General features: G+C 56.6%; 5 protein-coding genes across 5 annotated transcripts; 3 read left to right on the forward strand and 2 right to left on the reverse strand.

Moving 5' to 3' along the window:
• The first annotated feature begins 555 nt into the window (after positions 1–555).
• Positions 556–1,809, forward strand: BDZ83DRAFT_372418 (uncharacterized protein). Its single transcript, XM_060502647.1, has one exon. It carries the CDS (start codon positions 793–795, stop codon positions 1,462–1,464), a length of 672 nt encoding a protein of 223 aa, XP_060370504.1. The 5' UTR covers positions 556–792; the 3' UTR covers positions 1,465–1,809.
• BDZ83DRAFT_372390 (eukaryotic aspartyl protease) lies at positions 1,633–3,566 on the forward strand. The gene is made up of 2 exons (XM_060502646.1): positions 1,633–2,041; positions 2,158–3,566. Exons 1-2 carry the CDS (start codon positions 1,817–1,819, stop codon positions 3,298–3,300), a joined length of 1,368 nt encoding a protein of 455 aa, XP_060370505.1. The 5' UTR covers positions 1,633–1,816; the 3' UTR covers positions 3,301–3,566.
• An 814-nt stretch (positions 3,567–4,380) lies between these two features.
• Positions 4,381–6,369, reverse strand: BDZ83DRAFT_747240 (transmembrane amino acid transporter; the record flags this gene model as incomplete). Its single annotated transcript, XM_060513405.1, has 5 exons — positions 4,381–4,409; positions 4,506–5,078; positions 5,151–5,313; positions 5,387–6,050; positions 6,110–6,369. 5 exons carry the CDS (start codon positions 6,367–6,369, stop codon positions 4,381–4,383), a joined length of 1,689 nt encoding a protein of 562 aa, XP_060370506.1.
• A 1,522-nt stretch (positions 6,370–7,891) lies between these two features.
• BDZ83DRAFT_747241 (fungal-specific transcription factor domain-containing protein) lies at positions 7,892–10,290 on the forward strand (the record flags this gene model as incomplete). Its single annotated transcript, XM_060513406.1, has 3 exons — positions 7,892–8,325; positions 8,660–9,795; positions 9,875–10,290. The coding sequence occupies 3 exons, from the start codon at positions 7,892–7,894 to the stop codon at positions 10,288–10,290; spliced, it is 1,986 nt and encodes a 661-aa protein (XP_060370507.1).
• Positions 10,291–10,785: 495 nt separating this feature from the next.
• On the reverse strand, positions 10,786–16,441 carry BDZ83DRAFT_646811 (urea carboxylase; the record flags this gene model as incomplete). The annotated part of the gene is made up of 2 exons (XM_060510015.1): positions 10,786–16,325; positions 16,375–16,441. The coding sequence occupies 2 exons, from the start codon at positions 16,439–16,441 to the stop codon at positions 10,786–10,788; spliced, it is 5,607 nt and encodes a 1,868-aa protein (XP_060370508.1).
• Between the last annotated feature and the right edge of the window lie 157 nt (positions 16,442–16,598).

Below are 16,598 nucleotides of genomic sequence, written 5' to 3' on the forward strand. Positions count from 1 at the left end.
TTTGTTTCTCGGTTGATGTTAAGACTCAATACTCCGTAGAGAAAGGCAATAAGGTGTCGTGGTGTGTTTCCCTCGTTTCTCGGCTCTTTCCTTTTCGGTTTGCTAGGTATTTCCTGCCACTTTTCTCTCTGGGAAACAGCGAGCTGCATGACGCCACGGACCATGTGGTCTCCACAAAAAGCGTGACCCAATCACCCAATGGAAGGCACGGAGGAAGGATACAAGTGTAAGGTACCTCACTCTAAAAGTCAGGGGTGGCCTCGACCGTGGCATGGCTTTCCTTGGTAAGACATGAGCAGAAAGAAAGAGGAAGGAGCAAGAGAGAGACTGGCAGGCCGCGGCTGACAGGAAAGACGGAACGACGCGGCAGAAAGCAAGTCCCGAAAATGGAAGATGGAGGTGCGCGAGAAACAACGCTGAACATACGGAGTAAGCCAGAAACAACTGACAAGTTTGACCCAATGGCAATCCAAAGACGATGAACAACCGATGGCAACCACAGTCCACAATCCACAATCAAGCCAGAAACGCCGTCCCCCCCCCCCCTGTGCAATTGCATGCATGTGTGCAGATCTGACTAGCTGCTGTCCATCCCAACTACCTCGAGTCTAGAGCCATCCACTTGGGGTCATTGATGGTTGAGCCACCAGTCCAGCAGAGGAAGCCATCATCCGCCAGCTCCAAAGTATTCTCTCGGCCGTTTTACACTCCCAAGGTACTTGACACCATGATAACCAACCTCACCTTCACTTAGGTACGGATACAATGTGAAGCTCCTTTCGATGAGAAGCCATGTCTGACCTTTTTTCTGTAGCGTCCTTCAGAACTCCAGTTGCTGTGAGGTACCCGTACTCCGTACCCCTGCCAGCCCGCCTATCCGCCCATCACCATCCATGGCGGTTTACCCTGCACCTGCACTTCCACACTTCCCAATTGCGACCCTGGACCAGCCCATCGTCGCTAGAAGCCTTAGCTCGCCTGGGTCTGGCAACTCAACCGGGGCTCCTCGCTCTCCGATTCGCAAATCTCCATATCTACTCCCCACGATCCCCTCCTCGCCTCCTTCTCTCTCCTCTTCACCTCACATCATCACTTTACGTGACCTCACCGACCTCCACCCTCTTCCTCCTCCTCTTCCCCCGGGGTGCATCTCATCCTTTTTCAAGAGTTGCTTTCCCCTTGCTCGCCTTTTTATTTTTGTCTTTGGTCACAGATATAGACAGACAGCAGAACCTCTCATCGCTTCTGCTAGTCCCTTGTCCTTGGCCTTTCACCCTTGCACTTGTCTCATTGTCTTGCATCGTGTCTCTGCCGCTGCACGCCCACGCCGCCCTCGATCATCCGCCCCTCTATTCCATTGTCTCACCCTTGGTTCGACCGGCCCGCGTCCAGCATTTCAGAACCACCAGCCAAGCCCACTATCAAAAGATTACGCATTCCTCTCGTAAACGACCTGACTCCTGACGGCTCTCCGTCCAACTTCTACCAGCCTTCAATGCGCTCAACTTAATCCCTAATATCATAATCTGTCCGAAATCGCGGAGTCTGGTACCCGCTTGCTTGCTCGAGCTTGCCTTTGCCGAAATCGACTGTGTAGCGAATCACTTTGCGTCCAACGTCTTTCGATTGTCAATCAGCCATCATAAGCTACCTTCGGCTTATTCACCACATCAAGCACTGTTGAATCACCACCAGACCTTAACTTGAAAACGCCTACGTTACCCCTCGACAGCTTTACGTTTCGTCTCTTTGTATCGCGAGTTCGTTGTATCCGTACCGAGCGTCACTCCGACTTGCCAGCCACAGCTAAGGCATAATGCGTTCTACCTTGGTCCTCGCCCAGCTGTCCCTGTTCTTGACGTCTGTTCACGCCTTCTTTCCTTGGGATGTATCTGAGCATTGTCCATTCGAAGGTGGATGCAGTTCCCACAAGAGGGAGTTGAAGGATCAAGATGCCCTTGGATCTGACGCCGTCGATGCCATCAAGGCCATCAACTTCCCCGGCTTCCATGTTGGCCCTCAAATCACAAAGGAATCTTTGGTAAGTCGAACTATCCCTCTGAATACTCAGAGGAGGCTCTTGGGTCCTAATCACACCACGTTTTGGAGAACAACATGGGAAGCAGAGCCCAGGGATGCTAACACAAAACCTGCTAGACGGAAGAATCCGAATCCGAACGACTTGCCCGTGAGGTTCAACGTCTTTCCCGCAAGTATGCGAGGTTCCAATCCGCTGCTATCCGAGAGAGGGCATCCAAGTCTAAGAGACAGAGCCTGTATCGCATTGTCACAGCAGCAGACACCACTCTCAAGACCGCAGCCGCCGTCGCCCAGGATGGTACCGACTTTTCCTACTTTGCCCAGGTCAAATTAGGTTCCAAGGAGAAGCCTCTATGGATGCTCATCGACACCGGAGCGGGAACTAGTTGGGTTATGGGCAGCTCCTGCACATCGCCGGCTTGCGAGAAGCATGGCTCATACGGCCCTACGGACTCGGACACGTACAAGCCAAAGGGGGAGACTTTTGCTGTCGCCTACGGATCGGGTTCAGTCAAAGGCGATAAGATTACCGACACCGTTTCCTTTGCGGGCATGAAGTTTGACTTCGAATTTGGTGTGGCCAACGAGACGTCGGATGATTTCAATCACTTTCCTTTCGACGGCATTTTGGGACTTTCCATGGCTGGTGGAGAGACCGAAAATTTCATGCAAGTTGTCAAGAGTTCCGGCCAACTTCCTGCAAACATCTTCTGTGTATATCTTAACAGGGCGGCGGATGGACCGAACACGAGCGAAATCAGCTTTGGTACCTGCAATACCGACAAGTACACAGGCAACATCACCTACACTGGAGTTGGAAACGACAATGGAGACTGGGCAATCCCTCTTGATGGGATTCAGTACGACGGCCTCAAGTCTGGCGCAGCTGGCAAGCTCGCTTATGTCGATACTGGTACCTCTTACGTCTTCGGACCCCAGACCGACGTCGCTGCCTTCCACAAGAATATTCCTGGATCTACCTCGGACGATGGCACGACGTACAAGGTGCCGTGCGACAGCAACAAGGATGTAACATACACATTCTCGGGTGTCAGCTATGTTATCTCCCCTAAGGACTGGAGATCCAGCCCTGCAGCAGACGGAACATGCACAAGCAACATTTACGGCCATGAGGTCGTAGCAGGAGCCTGGCTTTTGGGAGACGTCTTCCTCAAAAATGTCTATGCTGTATTTGACAAGGACCAGAAACGCATAGGTATGTCGTCACTGTTATTGCCATTTTATCGTCTTAGATGCTAACCGCTGGCCCTAAAGGATTTGCGACCAGAGTCGACCCTCCACCAGTAACCAGCACCGCAACTGCTTCGGCCACACCGGCAGTGGTTAACAACCCGGGCCAAACATCTGCTGTATCAGCTGGTCCGACGACTGGCCCCGCCCTCGGTCTGGGAGGCCATGAGACTGCTACAGGCAGCGCCGCTGCGCAGACCTCACCCGCCGCTCAGTCAGGGGCTGCATCATATGCCTCTATCACTCACGTGAACGTGGCCGCTGCAGCATCTTTCTGCCTGTTCGCCATGTTGGGATTCTTTTGAGGAGTTTATGTTTTGTTCAAGCGCGGCGATCTTCGGATTGCAGATATGGATGGGAAATTGGATGGTTACGTGCACATGATACCCCCTGGGAACCGACACAGACGGGCCCCTACAATTCGGCCATTGTAGATATAGATACAACTTGTAATGGTAAATAAAAGCGTCTGATTCTTTACGGCTATATTTTGTCCCTGTTTTGTGCTGCTTGTTCAAGTATTTAGCCAACTATGCCTTTATGCACCCATGCAGATGTCTTATCCGCCGGCACTATCAGAGGCTTTCTTATTTGGAGGGAGCGATCTTAAGTGTGAAGATCCTCATCTCTGCTTGCGGGGAGCTCAACATCCGTAAATGGATTAAAGCAGAATGTAGTGTCAATATCATTTCGTCGATGCTCCGTAGTGCATACATCGCTCCGTGACTGTGTACCTCGTAAGTCATCCCGTTTCAAAAGAGGAAAGGTTGCGAAATCCGTCTTGTTAAAGAAAATGCTGCTTTTTCTTTGGCAATTCCTACGCCGATCCCAATTGCTGCGTCTACCCAAAAACGAACAAAAAAGAGGAATACCATAATGTTTAAAAACCCTGAATACCTGACTTATTGTAGTCTACCAAAGACCACGTGTTATACAACGGTTCCGGGGTTTGTCTATGACCCAAATCCCATCCGTCTCTCCACAGCGCGCCTGGAACGCGGTGGGGGCGGCTAGCTGGTTTCCTGCTCTTACTCTAGACGAAACAGACCACCCGTCTTCTTCTTCTTTTTTCTTTAATCATACAGTGATTTACATGCACTTTGCAGGCCCGCCGTCACCTTGAGGTTGTGGTTAGTTGATCTGATGATCTTGAGGGAAGGGTGATTTGTTTAAAAAGGGGGAAAAGGGGAAGGGGGGGGGGGTGTTAAACATACTGCTAATCATCTTGGCGACCGCCTGTATGAGACTAATCACCATGACAACGGTACCGAACACAATGATAGCGGCGGCGACGTACGTCTTCCACGAGCGGGTGGTGAGCTTGATGTAGCAGAGCGGCGGGAGGATATACGCAATGGCGCAGGCGGACGTGGCGCCCACCAACTCAAAGACGGCGCCGACGTCGCAGGTGAGCAGGCTCATGACCATGGCGGAGACGACGAGGGCGGAGCTGAAGATGAGGTGGAGGTGCATGTTGAAGGGCTCGCCGGGGAAAAAGTAGTTGAACATGACCTCGCGGCAGACGAAAGCCTCGAGGGGTAAAGTGGTGAGCATGTTGAGGCCGAAGCAGAGCCGGGCAATGGTGACCATGACGTTGTCCGAGGGGAAGTTGTTGAGGACGTTGCCGAGCGTCTTATCGCCGAACGTGACGAAGCCGGCGAGGGCGACGAGGAGGCAGGCGACCATGGAGATGCCGGTCGAGTAGTGCGTCACGCGGGAGAAGCGGTCTATTGTGGGGGTTTTGAGGGAGCCGTAGATGAGGAGGGAGTTGTGGTGGCATACGAATGCTGATGATCATTTTCATGCCTCGTTAGCCAAAGAACAGAGGTTGTGTGAGACACATGCGAAAGTGGACGAACCGAAGGAGATCACGCCAATGGCTTCAAATATGCCAGTGTTCACGGTCAGAAGGGCGGGTGTGAAGGAACCCCGGTCAGCCTTGGGAGTGAGAGCTCCCTGGATGATGACGGTCGCCACGATGACACCCATGCTTATGAGAGCTAATGTGCTTGCTTTGGCCAGCTATCAACGGAAAAGAGTATCGTGTCAGTCTTGAGTTTTCTGGCCCTCAGTTCAGATGCAACAGGCGACTCACCTTTGCAATATCACGGTAGAGGGTCAGCGGGTAGCTGATTCCCAAGATGAAGACCACAATGACCACCTGCCGGTTCGCCAAGAGGTGGAAGACGGGCATTTCCCGTATATCGGGCCAGATGGCCGTGAAGACGTGAGGTATTGAGTCGCCGACAATGACGCCAAAGGCCACCATGCCGCCAAAGGCAAAAGCCCACTGCGCGACCGAGATGGCAATGAGCCCCGTCTTGCCGAAGCAGTGCTCGACCGTCCCCTGGAAGCTGTTGCTCCCCGACAGCTTGCTGTTGATAACTATGAGGCAGATGGTCCAGTCCACGACGACGGTGAGGCCGACGAGGAGAACGAGTCCTGCCAGCAAACCGGCCTGCTTGAAGGCGTAAGGCTGGCCGATGATGCCGGCGCCAATGATGGAGTTGGCCATATTCATGAAGGCCATCTTGAGGCCCGACTTGGGCCGCGCGCGCTCCTGCTCGGCCCATTCGTGTACGTCGTCGGCATCCTCGCCCCAGGGGCTATTGGCGAGGGCGACGGAGGGAGCCTCGATGTCTGTAAGGAGGGGGAGGCGATGGTGATCGTCGTGGTCGTCGGCACCGGGGGCGTGGTGGAAGAGGTCGTCGTCGACGTCGAAGCTGTCGCGACTGGCGCGGGCGGAGGAGCCGCCGTTGCTGTTGGTCATTGAGGCGCGGGGGGCGGCGGCTCGACGATGGAGGGTATGGGATTGAACCGGACGCGATTCGGGGTCCGGGGGGTGCCGGGTGATCGGAGGGATGTGGCGTACTGCTTTGCTGTTACAAAGTATCCCTCGTCGCCGGTGGTGGTGGTGGTTATGCCGGCGCCGTGAGATTCATGGTGGTGCGGAGAGAGGGGGTCGTCGGCGAGGAGGCCTCTATCCTCTTCGCTCGGGGTGTGGTGGGAATGGGCGGCGACGGTGCCCGGGAGGTGGGAGTCGTCTTGGTGGGCTCCATGATTTGGGGCCTTGGCCATTGTAAGTTATTGCGATGTCATCTTCCGTGGAGACAGAAAGGGGGTTTGACGAAGAGAAGGCGAACGAGATCGCGAATCGTGATGTGCTTTGGAGGCGGTTGTTGGGGACAGCGGATGCTCGTTGTCGTCGTTTCGGCGATCGTGGATTGTGGTGAGCTTGTGAATAAGGTTGTAGATATCGTGTCCCTTTCGTCACTGTCGGTGGTTCAAACTTCCAGGTTGGAGGGAAAATGAGGCAGGCGTCTAGAGTCGGCTCTCGTTCCGTCGACGTTGCAAGCTGGAGCTTACCTGACCTCAGACGGGGGTACGTACCCCTTGACTGGCAGTATAGCACCGTGTTCTCGAAGTTTAGGGGACCGGGAGCTGTCAGCAGTCCGACCAGTCCGCGTCCGCGTAGCCGGCAACGCCGCTGGCAGGGCCTGCAGGGGACATGGTGATGGGGCTACGGGGAATTGCACTGAGCAGAGTTGTAGTGTAATGTAGCCTTTGCCTGTCTAGAGGTATGGATATACTCGTAGATACCTCCCGATGTATCCGGCTAGTCTTTCTCTGCCTCCCCCACCCCAGTTTGCAGTTATCCCGCACATCGTTCGGATATCTTATCTTATCCGTAACTTTGTACCTTCACACCACCGCCTGGGAGACTTATCGATGAAAAATATTCCGAACAGGCTTTGCGATAACAGCAGCGAGCAGCACGCAGCCGCCCAGCCCAGCCCAGCCGAATCAGACGACACACGACCCCGGCGATAAGCCATTGGAATCTGGAGAGCTTGTCTCACGGTCTGAGTGTGCGAGACCTTTGAGCAGACTATCAGTGTCGACCCCGGATTCGAGGAACCGTGGGGTCCGTTGGAGGACAAGGACTGCATTGCGTATTTCCATATCTCACTCATCCCAGACGCACAGAGACAACCACTCGGCCAGGCCCAGGTGCATTACCTTTACCGACTGACAGGTCCATGACACTCGCTTGCAGCTCAGCTCAGTCGTGATTGATCAGCCTCATGGCTACGGTGCCATAGCCGCTCACTCAGTCAAAGTACCCGGCATTTGGCACCACCACCAGAGGTAGAGCGTTGACGTTGGTTGACGTTTGACGTATCTGATCTGAGAGAGAGGAACCGGGGGGCACTCACGCGAAAATCTTCCATCATCGGCGGGGAAGTCTTCCCTTTTATTCCCATTCGGGCAGCAGCTCACGCATCGTCGTCTACGATTACCAGTCTCCCCGTCTTTCATGCTGTGTGTCACTGCTTTTACGTGACCACTTTCCCTTCCACCTAACAACCTTCCTACTCCATACTACGTACTACGTACCTCACCCAATCTCGAATTTCACTTCTCGCACAACTCGGCACTATCTGTCGCCTGACACAACCCAATTTGATCTTGCGTAACCCTTCACCCCCCCTTATCTTTACCTTACACTCGCGCACACAGCGCACGCAGCGCACGCAGCGCACGCACGCCCCCGCGCTCCTCGGCTCGGCTGTCGCCCGGTTCCGCCCGCCCGCCCGTCATGGACATGGACACCACGCCGGCGCCCTACGGCGACCCCGCCACCGCCGGCCCGGGTTCAACGACCATGCCGGCCTCCTCACCGTCAGCCAACATCCCCTCCTTCGAGGCACACCCCTCTGCAGCAGCCGCCGTCGGCCAGACGGCAGCACAAGCAGCACTGGGCGCCTCCAATGCCGCAGGCACCGCCCAGAGCCGACCCTGTGACATATGTCGTCAACGCAAGACGCGCTGCGTCCGCGAGGAGGGCCGTGATAAGTGCGTCATGTGCTCCTTTCACGGCCAGCCGTGCACATATCTCCGCGGGCCGCTCCCGCGCAAGCGCCGGAAGGCCACCGATCCCCCGGAACATCGCCCATCGACCAATGGTTCCGTCTCTGCAACTTCGGGTCCTCCACCTGCTCCCGTCCCGCTGGATCCTCAGGATGAGATAACGTAAGTGATGTGACATTTCTCTTATCGTGCCTTCATCTTCCTGTCGTCTTGAACTGTCCTCTACACTGGCCTAGACTCTCTGACCTACCTCACCCTACTATGCCTTGCCTTTCCTATGTCTCGTTGTATCACGGTACCTCATCCTTCCTGAATAGTCTCATTGCCCCCTTCTCATTGGCTCATGCCATCAACCTTTTTCGGCGGTCCAGTGTCACGGGTCCGTCCTCATACACCTATTCGTCCCTTTCACACTCTCCCTTCCCCAGTAAAGCATCTCTCACCCATTCTCTCTCTCTCTCTCTCTCTCGTGTCACCCAGTCTAACGGACCTCTAGGCATCCGTCTCCAGAACTGCTCGAGGCCCTGTCGCCGTCTCTTGCCGGTTCAGAACACCACGTAACATTCAACCAACCCGTCTCCCTCTTAGACGGCACCCTCGGCCTCCATCTCAAGACCCATTCCCAATATGTCGGCAATACAGACTACCGGGAACCCTCCCTCCTGGACCTCCATCGTCCCCAAGACCCGGCCGTCAGGTTTGTCCGCCGCTTGGACGACTCAACCGTCTTCCTCATCCACCGCGACCGCGAAACCTCGTCAGAACCCCAACGAATAGCCGATCTCGACGCCATAGAAAAGGTTGTCCACCCGCTCGGCTCGACCCTCGTCAACCTCTACTTCCGCATCGTCCACCCCAGCTTCCCCATTCTCCACAAAAAGGTCTTTCTAGAAAAATACGCCCGCTCCTATCACGAGTTCTCCCCGCCCCTCCTCGCCGCCGTCTACCTTCTAGCCCTCGACTGGTCCTTGTACGACCGCACCCTCGCCACCTCCTCATGGCAGCCCGATCAGGCCGCCCTCGAGGCCCTCGCTCTCCGCACAATGAGCGACGACATGAAGCGTCCTAAAATCTCCACCCTCCAAGCCGGCCTCCTCATCCAGCAGCGCTTCCGCAACAACACCTGGACCTTCACCGCCCAGCTCATCGCCCTCGGCCAGGGGCTGGGCCTCCACGTCGACTGCAGCGACTGGGCCATCCCGGACTGGGAAAAGGGCCTGCGCCGCCGCCTCGCCTGGGCTCTGTTTATGCAAGACAAATGGGGCGCCCTCGTCCACGGCCGGCCCTCGCACATCCGCCTCGACGAGGACTGGGACGTCCGGCCGTGCTGTATCGAGGATTTTCCCGAGAACGCCGCCGACGAGGAACACGATCCCGAGGGCAGTGCCGAGGTCGTTGTCGGGCGTGAGCTGTTCCTGCGACAGATTGAGCTGTCTCTCATCCTCAGCGACGTGCTCGGCACGTTCTACACGGCAAAGGCAACCCGTCGCGGCGGCACCCTTGACCAGGTCGGCACCGTGGGCGTCGCCGAGCTCGCGAAACCTATTGTCATGATGCTACGGGAGTGGTACGCGAAACTCCCTGAAGCCCTCCAGCTTCAAGAGACGCGTCTCAAGAAGCTCTCTGCGAATGGTAAGTTCCCGCTCCCCTCCTCCTGCTCCTCCTCCTCCTCCTCCTTCCCATGAAAAGCATTCACTAACCCATTACAAAGGCTCCCTCCACCTCTCCTACATCTCAATAGACCTCGCCCTCCACCGCTCCCTCGTCCGCAACGTCTCCTCCAACGCGCCCGACTCCCTCCGCCACGCCATCCGCACCGGCGCCCGCGCCCGCCTCGCAAACGCCTCCAACATCATCTCAAACCTGCAAATGGAGCACATCCAGTCCTTTTGGGGCTTCGCGGCCTCGGCCCAGCTCGCCGCCATCGGCTCCTTTGCGGGGCTGTTGTGGGCCACCTCGGACGACGACGCCGAGGCCATGTATTATGCCGACCGCGTCGAGGAGTACCTCTGGAGCCTGCGCGTCCGGGCCCAGGCGGCGCCGTTTGCGAGGGAGGCGTTGAGGATGTTGGAGGCTGATGTTGGGGGGTTGGGGGCTGTGAGGGCCTCTGCGGAGATCAAGATCTGAAAGAAGTTGGAGGTAAGATCTCTGACCTGATCTGGGAAAACTATTTCCCCTTTTCTTACGGTCATGATTTTATGTAGAAAGTGGAAACATGTACAACGATTCTGGTTGTGGCTGGCGAAATTTGGATTTGGTATTTAAAAAAAAAAGGGGGCAATGGTGGCGAGGTGGGGAGAACACTTGCTTTTGGGTGTTTATGTTACTTACCCACATAGTCCGCGTGCTGTTTGCTCCTGTCTGCATAGTTTCGTCTCTTGGATACCCGTAAACAACTTTGATAGAAGAGACAAGAACCACGTTCGTGTGTATGTTTCTGTAACATCATTGCGCGTGAACCTGGTGAACACTCTCCAAACTACCAGTATCTAAGTCTATGAACCAACGTCTAGTCAGCGCTTGTAAATCAGACTTGAAGTCATCAAAATGGAGTCAGACATCACTCAAATACGGGACCGCACTCTACCCCTATTCCACGGTGCCTCTCTCTCTCTCTCTCTCTCACTCAGTCGCAACAACGAGCAAATCATCAAACGGCCCAACAACATCCCCCTCCGCAACCAACATCTTGACAACTCTGCCCTTCACGGGACTCCCAATCTTGATCTCCATTTTATTCGACTCGATCCACACCAGCGTGTCCCCGACCTCAACCTCGTCTCCCGCCCTAACCTCACACTTCCAGCACCGGCCCGGCATCTGCGCCTTGATTCTCTCCCCTACCACTCCACCGTCACTGCTACCGTCACCATCCTCCCCAAAAATACCGTGTCGATCGCGCTCAATCTCTGGCGGGTTATACGGCTGCAGCAGCTCCTCCATAAACGGCACGTTGCGAATCGCTTCGGCGCGGAGGTTACGCGTGGCTTCAATGTCGGCTTCGTTGGCCGCCAGCCAGGATTCGTACTCTGCGAGGTCGAGGCTCCCTTCTTCGATGCGGACGAGGTCGGAGATGCGGCCCTGTGTGATGGCGGCGTCGAGGTCGAGCTCGGGGACGGGGTAGTAGGATATCCGGTCAAAGAGGCGGAACATCCACGGCTGCTTCTGCTGCTGCTGCTGCTGCTGCTCTCCCGCGGTATCCGTTCTGCTGCCGTTGCCTCGCGACCGCGACACCACGGCGGAAGCGGCAACGTCATCCCAGATTGGAACCGTCCGCCCGACGAGCTGGTACCCACCCGGCGAATCCATGCCGTAGATGCACATATACTGCCCGCCGATCCCCACGGCGCCGCGCGGTGTAAAAGAGCGTGAGGGGTTATATTTCGTCCCGAAGAGGCGGTGGCGCGGGTCGAGGGGCACGGCACAGGGTGACCCGAGAAACACGTCGCCGAGGCCGAGGACGAGGAAAGTAGCGTCGAGGAAGATGCGCTCGACGTCGGCGGGGGCGGGCAAGGCGTTGAGGTGGCGGAGGAAGTCGACGTTGCTGGGCAGCCAGGGGGCCGTGGCGCGGATGGTGGCGGCGTAGCGGGCGACGGCGGCGCGGGACACGCTGTCGTCGAAGGCGAGAGGGAGGTGGAATGTGCGGGAGGGGATGGAGGGGGGGATGGCGACGTCGCCTAGGGAGGCCTCGTGGGCGCGGAGGGCGGAAAGGATTGTCGCGGGTGCTTGTTTGGGGGCGTATTGGACGTGGAGGGTGCGGACGCCGGGGGAGAGCTCGAGGACGTGTGGGATCGGGTGCGTCTTGTGCCGGGCGATGAAGGAGAAGATTTGAAAGCTTTGGCGGAGGGAGAAGACGTCTTCTGTGCCGAATTCTAGGAGCATCGCGTTGTCGCCGGCCTGGCGGACCGCGATGCGGCGGGCGGCGCTGCCAATGTCGCCGAGTAAAGGGTTTGAGTCAGGCGTGGTCGGATTGTTGGCGAGAGGGGTGACGTCCACCGCCAGGGGCGTGAGCTCGGCGATGGAGCGTTCGAGGGCGGACTCAAGGAAGAGTGCATCGTCTACGCCAATGGGCTGGAGCTTGACCTTGTCGCCGGGGCGGAGCTGGCCGAGCTTCCACATCTCGGCCGAGGCGACGACGCAGAAGACGACGAAGCCGCCGAGGCTGGGCCCGTCGCAGGTGAGGATGACGGCCTCGTCACCGGTGAAGCTGACGCTGCCGACCGAGTAGGGGCTGTCGTGGATGTTGGACGGGTGCAGGCCGGCTTCGCCGCCGGTTTGGCGGGCCCACTGCGGTTTGGGGCCGTCGAGGCGGATGCCGACGCGGTTGCTGTTGTAGTGGACGATCCACTCACCGGCGAAGAGGGTGTTGAAGCCTTGCTCTGTGAAGTGCTCGGGTGCCGAGTGCTGTCCGGGGACGACGCCAATGGACCAGTTTGCGTTGCCCGGGTCGGACGGGATGGGGGTCGAGGGGCCGGAAGCGGTGGACGGCGACGTGGCAATTAGGTTACCCACGGGAAGCAGATCGCCGGAGCGCAGGTTCCGTCCGTTGTGGCCTCCAACCTGGCCCAATGCGAAGGTGGAGCGGGATTTGAAGATTTCGGGAACGGCGACGCCCCCGCGGATGGCAAGGTAGCTGCGGTACCCGGACGTTGCGCCGCCGATGAACAATGTCTGGCCCCTTTTGATAGAAAAGACGGCGTTCTGTGAAACAGACTCCTTGTCGATCTTGACTTCGGCGGTGGCGCCAGTTACGGCTACAACGGCGTCGCAGTGGAATAAAAGGCTGGGACCGTAAATGGTACACTCGAGCCCGGCGGCGCGGGAGTCATTCCCAACCAACCTGTTTGCGAGTCTGAAGGAATAGTCGTCAAAGGGCCCGGACGGTGGGACGCCCACGTGCCATAACCCCTTGCGGCCTGGAAAATCTTGGACAACGGTGAGGGTGCCAGGGTCAACGACCTCAAAAACGAAAGATTCGAATGTGAAAGTGTTCAGGGATGTCGTTGTGAAGTTACCAGACTTGAACATTTCTGACGCGACAATGTGGCGGACGTAGCTCAGATTTGTCTCAACGCCAGTAACGACTGTCTTCTCCAGAGCATCAGCGAGCTTGGCGATCGCTGCTGTTCGGTCCTCGCCCGTGGCGATAATCTTGGCTACGAGCGGGTCGTAGGACGATGACATCTCCATCCCTGGCTCGACCCATGTGTCGACGCGTACATCGTCAGGAAAAGAGATATCCAGAAGACGGCCTGGCGAAGGGCGGAAGTTCTGGAGCGGACTCTCAGCATAAACGCGCACCTCGATCGCAGCGCCGTTCACCTCGAACCCTTCTGGCTTTTGAAACATGTTCTTGCTATCTCCAGACGCCACGCGGATCATACACTCAACCAGGTCAAGACCGGCTACAGACTCGGTGACGGGGTGCTCAACTTGCAAGCGGGTGTTGACCTCGAGGAAGTAGAATTCCGAGGTGTCCACGTCGTAGATGAACTCGACGGTGCCGACGTTGCGGTATCTGACAGCAGAGGCAAGGTCGACAGCGGCCTTTCGCATCCTTTTGCGCACTTCGAGTGGTACAAACGTGGCAGGACTCTCCTCAATCACCTTTTGGTTCCGCCGCTGCAGGGAACAATCTCGCTCGCCAGCAGATGTGACGTTGCCCTCTCCGTCGCCAATGACCTGTACCTCGATATGCCGAGCACGTTCAATAAAGTGCTCCACAAAGACTCCAGCGTCACCGAAATTGGCCTGGGCCAATCTCTGGACGCTTTCAAAGGCCTCAACCAGTGACGCAGCGTCGTCGCAGCGCTTGAGGCCGATACCACCGCCGCCCGCAGTACTCTTAAGCATCACGGGGTAACTGATGCGGTCCGCTTCGGTGAGCGCCTCGTCGGCGCTCTTGAGCAGGTGTTTGCTGCCCGGCACGACAGGTACGCCTGCCCCAATGGCAACTTCACGAGCGAGGTGCTTCAAGCCGAGTTGCCGCATCTGTTCCGCAGTTGGCCCGACCCAGATCACACCTTCGGCCTCGACGGCTGAAGCGAAGTCGGCATTCTCTGCCAAAAAGCCGTAGCCCGGGATAATAGCATCAACGCCGGCCTCTTTTGCAAGAGAGATGATCTGGGAGCCATTGAGATAAGTTTCAGGGACGGAAGCCCCCTCCAATGGAAGTGATACATCAGCGTTGCGTACGTGAGGTGAGCGAGCATCGGTAGAGGAGTGAATTGAAACAGCCTTTATGCCCATGGAATGCAAGGTCCGGATGATTCGGACGGCGATCTCTCCACGGTTGGCGATAAGAACGGTCTTGATGTCGCGGGTGTTGGTATTACTGTCAAGACGAGAATTCTCAGGGAACAGAGACTTGGTAAAGGCACGCCAGCCTCCAAACCGCGTGATATCTGTAGCACCTTCCAATCCATAGGGTTCACAGATGAACCCAGGAGCCCAGCTTCCATCGACTAGCTCGACAGAACCAATGCCCAGAGGCGAAGGCACAGTACTTAGAAAGCTACCGACCTCCATCGTGGGTATACTCCAAACTTCGACCTGAATGGCGCTGCCACCGGTTTGAACGCGCTGCAAACCAGGCTTCTTTACCGCACCGGCGGTATCAAGGGAATAGAACTTGTAGCTTGGGGATGTTGTTGTGGCCGTCTCTAGTGTTCCTCCACGAGACGTCAGGTCTTTGTTCAAGGGAAAGCCCGTAAGGTGAGCACCTACCACCACAAGACGAGTCGTCTTTGGTTCGCCCGCAGCGACGGCGTCAGGTTTCAGTGCCTCGAGTATCTCAATCTTGGTAGCTCCAAGAGGTCGAGGGGCCGTGCAAAGCCATTCCCGTGCTAGTGAAAGCAGTTTCGGCTCGCCCCACGTGGATGAGATCAATGTGATGCCAAAGGGGAGTCCGTCGGATCTGAAGCCAGCAGGAATTGCCAGGGCGGTCCAGTCCATGAAATTGACAAAGTTGGTATACGTGCCGAGATAGGCGTTCTCCTTGATCGGCTCCCTGACGAGATCTTCAATGGTAGGGAAGGTGGGAGACGTGGGGACCAGAATGGCGTCGAAATTGCCGAATCGGTTCTCAATCTCGCGGGTCAGCTCCTGTCGCAGGTACTCTGACGCGAAGAGGTCCGCGGCGTTGAAGTCCTTGGCCTTAAGGATGATCTCCCGGACGGTGGGGTCCATCTTGTCTCCGTTTTCCTCGATGAAGTCCCTGATGGCGGCGTAACGTTCCGCGACCCAGGGGCCCTCATAAAGCAAGCTGGCAAGTCTGAATAGCGGAGAGAAGTCCTTGGGCTCCAGCGTCCAACCAAGAGTCTCGGCCTTCTCCAGGGCCTTTGCGTAGGCTACAGACTGTTCAGTCTTTCCGAACCATGGAGGATCATCACAGATGGCCATGCGATGTCCCTCAATCATACTTGGAGCGTCTGGCCGAGCCCTTGAGAACGAGTCCTTGGTATCGAAGCCCTCGGCCAGAGCCAAGACCGTCTCGGCATCATCGACGGTGAGTGCAAAAATGGACACGCAGTCGAGACTGCGACATGCGGGCAGAACTCCAGTTGTGCTGAGAGCACCTCTGGTAGGCTTCACCCCCACAAGGTTATTCAGACCGGCAGGCACACGACCACTGCCGGCGGTGTCTGTACCAAGGGAAAAGGGAACGACACCCCTGGCAACGACGACGGAGCTGCCGGAACTCGAACCGCCGCTGACCCTGGCGGGATCAAAGGAGTTGCTCACTGGACCGTACGGTGATCTGGTACCGACAAGGCCTGTGGCAAACTGATCGAGATTTGTCTTGCCGAGGACGATGGCACCGGCAGCCTTGAGACGGGCGATGATTGCGGCATCTTGGTCGACGGGGCCATTGGCAAAGCTAGGGCACGCTGCGGTTGTGGGGAAGCTGGCGACGTCAATGTTATCCTTGGCCGCGAAGGGGACGCCGAAGAGTGGTAGGGAAGCACCGGATAAGCGTAAGGATTCGGTGTAAGCCCACTGCTGCTCGATTTGAGATGGGGTGGCCAGGGCTATCCAGGCGTTGGAGTTTAAAATGGCTTCGGACTCTCGAAGCGACAAGAGTCGGCTAAGGCCGTCCCCGGCTTCTTGAGCGTCTCTCCATTCCGGAATAGTGAGAGGAAAGGTATGTTGGGATGTGGAGCCTATTAGAGAGTGTAAGCCCTTGTTCATAGGTTCAAGGTAGCCATGTACCCCTTAAGCGATCGGTATGACCCGAACCCAGAAGCACAGGGCAAGAGGGAGACATCAACGCACCCATAGTATTATGTACCAAAAACGTCAAATTAGATTAAAACGACGTCGTATGGAAAAGACTGCTCAATGCTGCTTGTCTCTGGAGCAAGAAAGTGCCAGTAGAATTGGATCTTAATCTCGTTTTATGATGAAGCTTCTCTGATCCAAGGTGTAAGTTCATG

This window comes from Colletotrichum acutatum, assembly GCF_030867785.1.
Source record: "Colletotrichum acutatum strain CBS 112980 chromosome Unknown BDZ83scaffold_6, whole genome shotgun sequence".
Classification (NCBI taxonomy): Eukaryota; Fungi; Ascomycota; class Sordariomycetes; order Glomerellales; family Glomerellaceae; genus Colletotrichum; species Colletotrichum acutatum.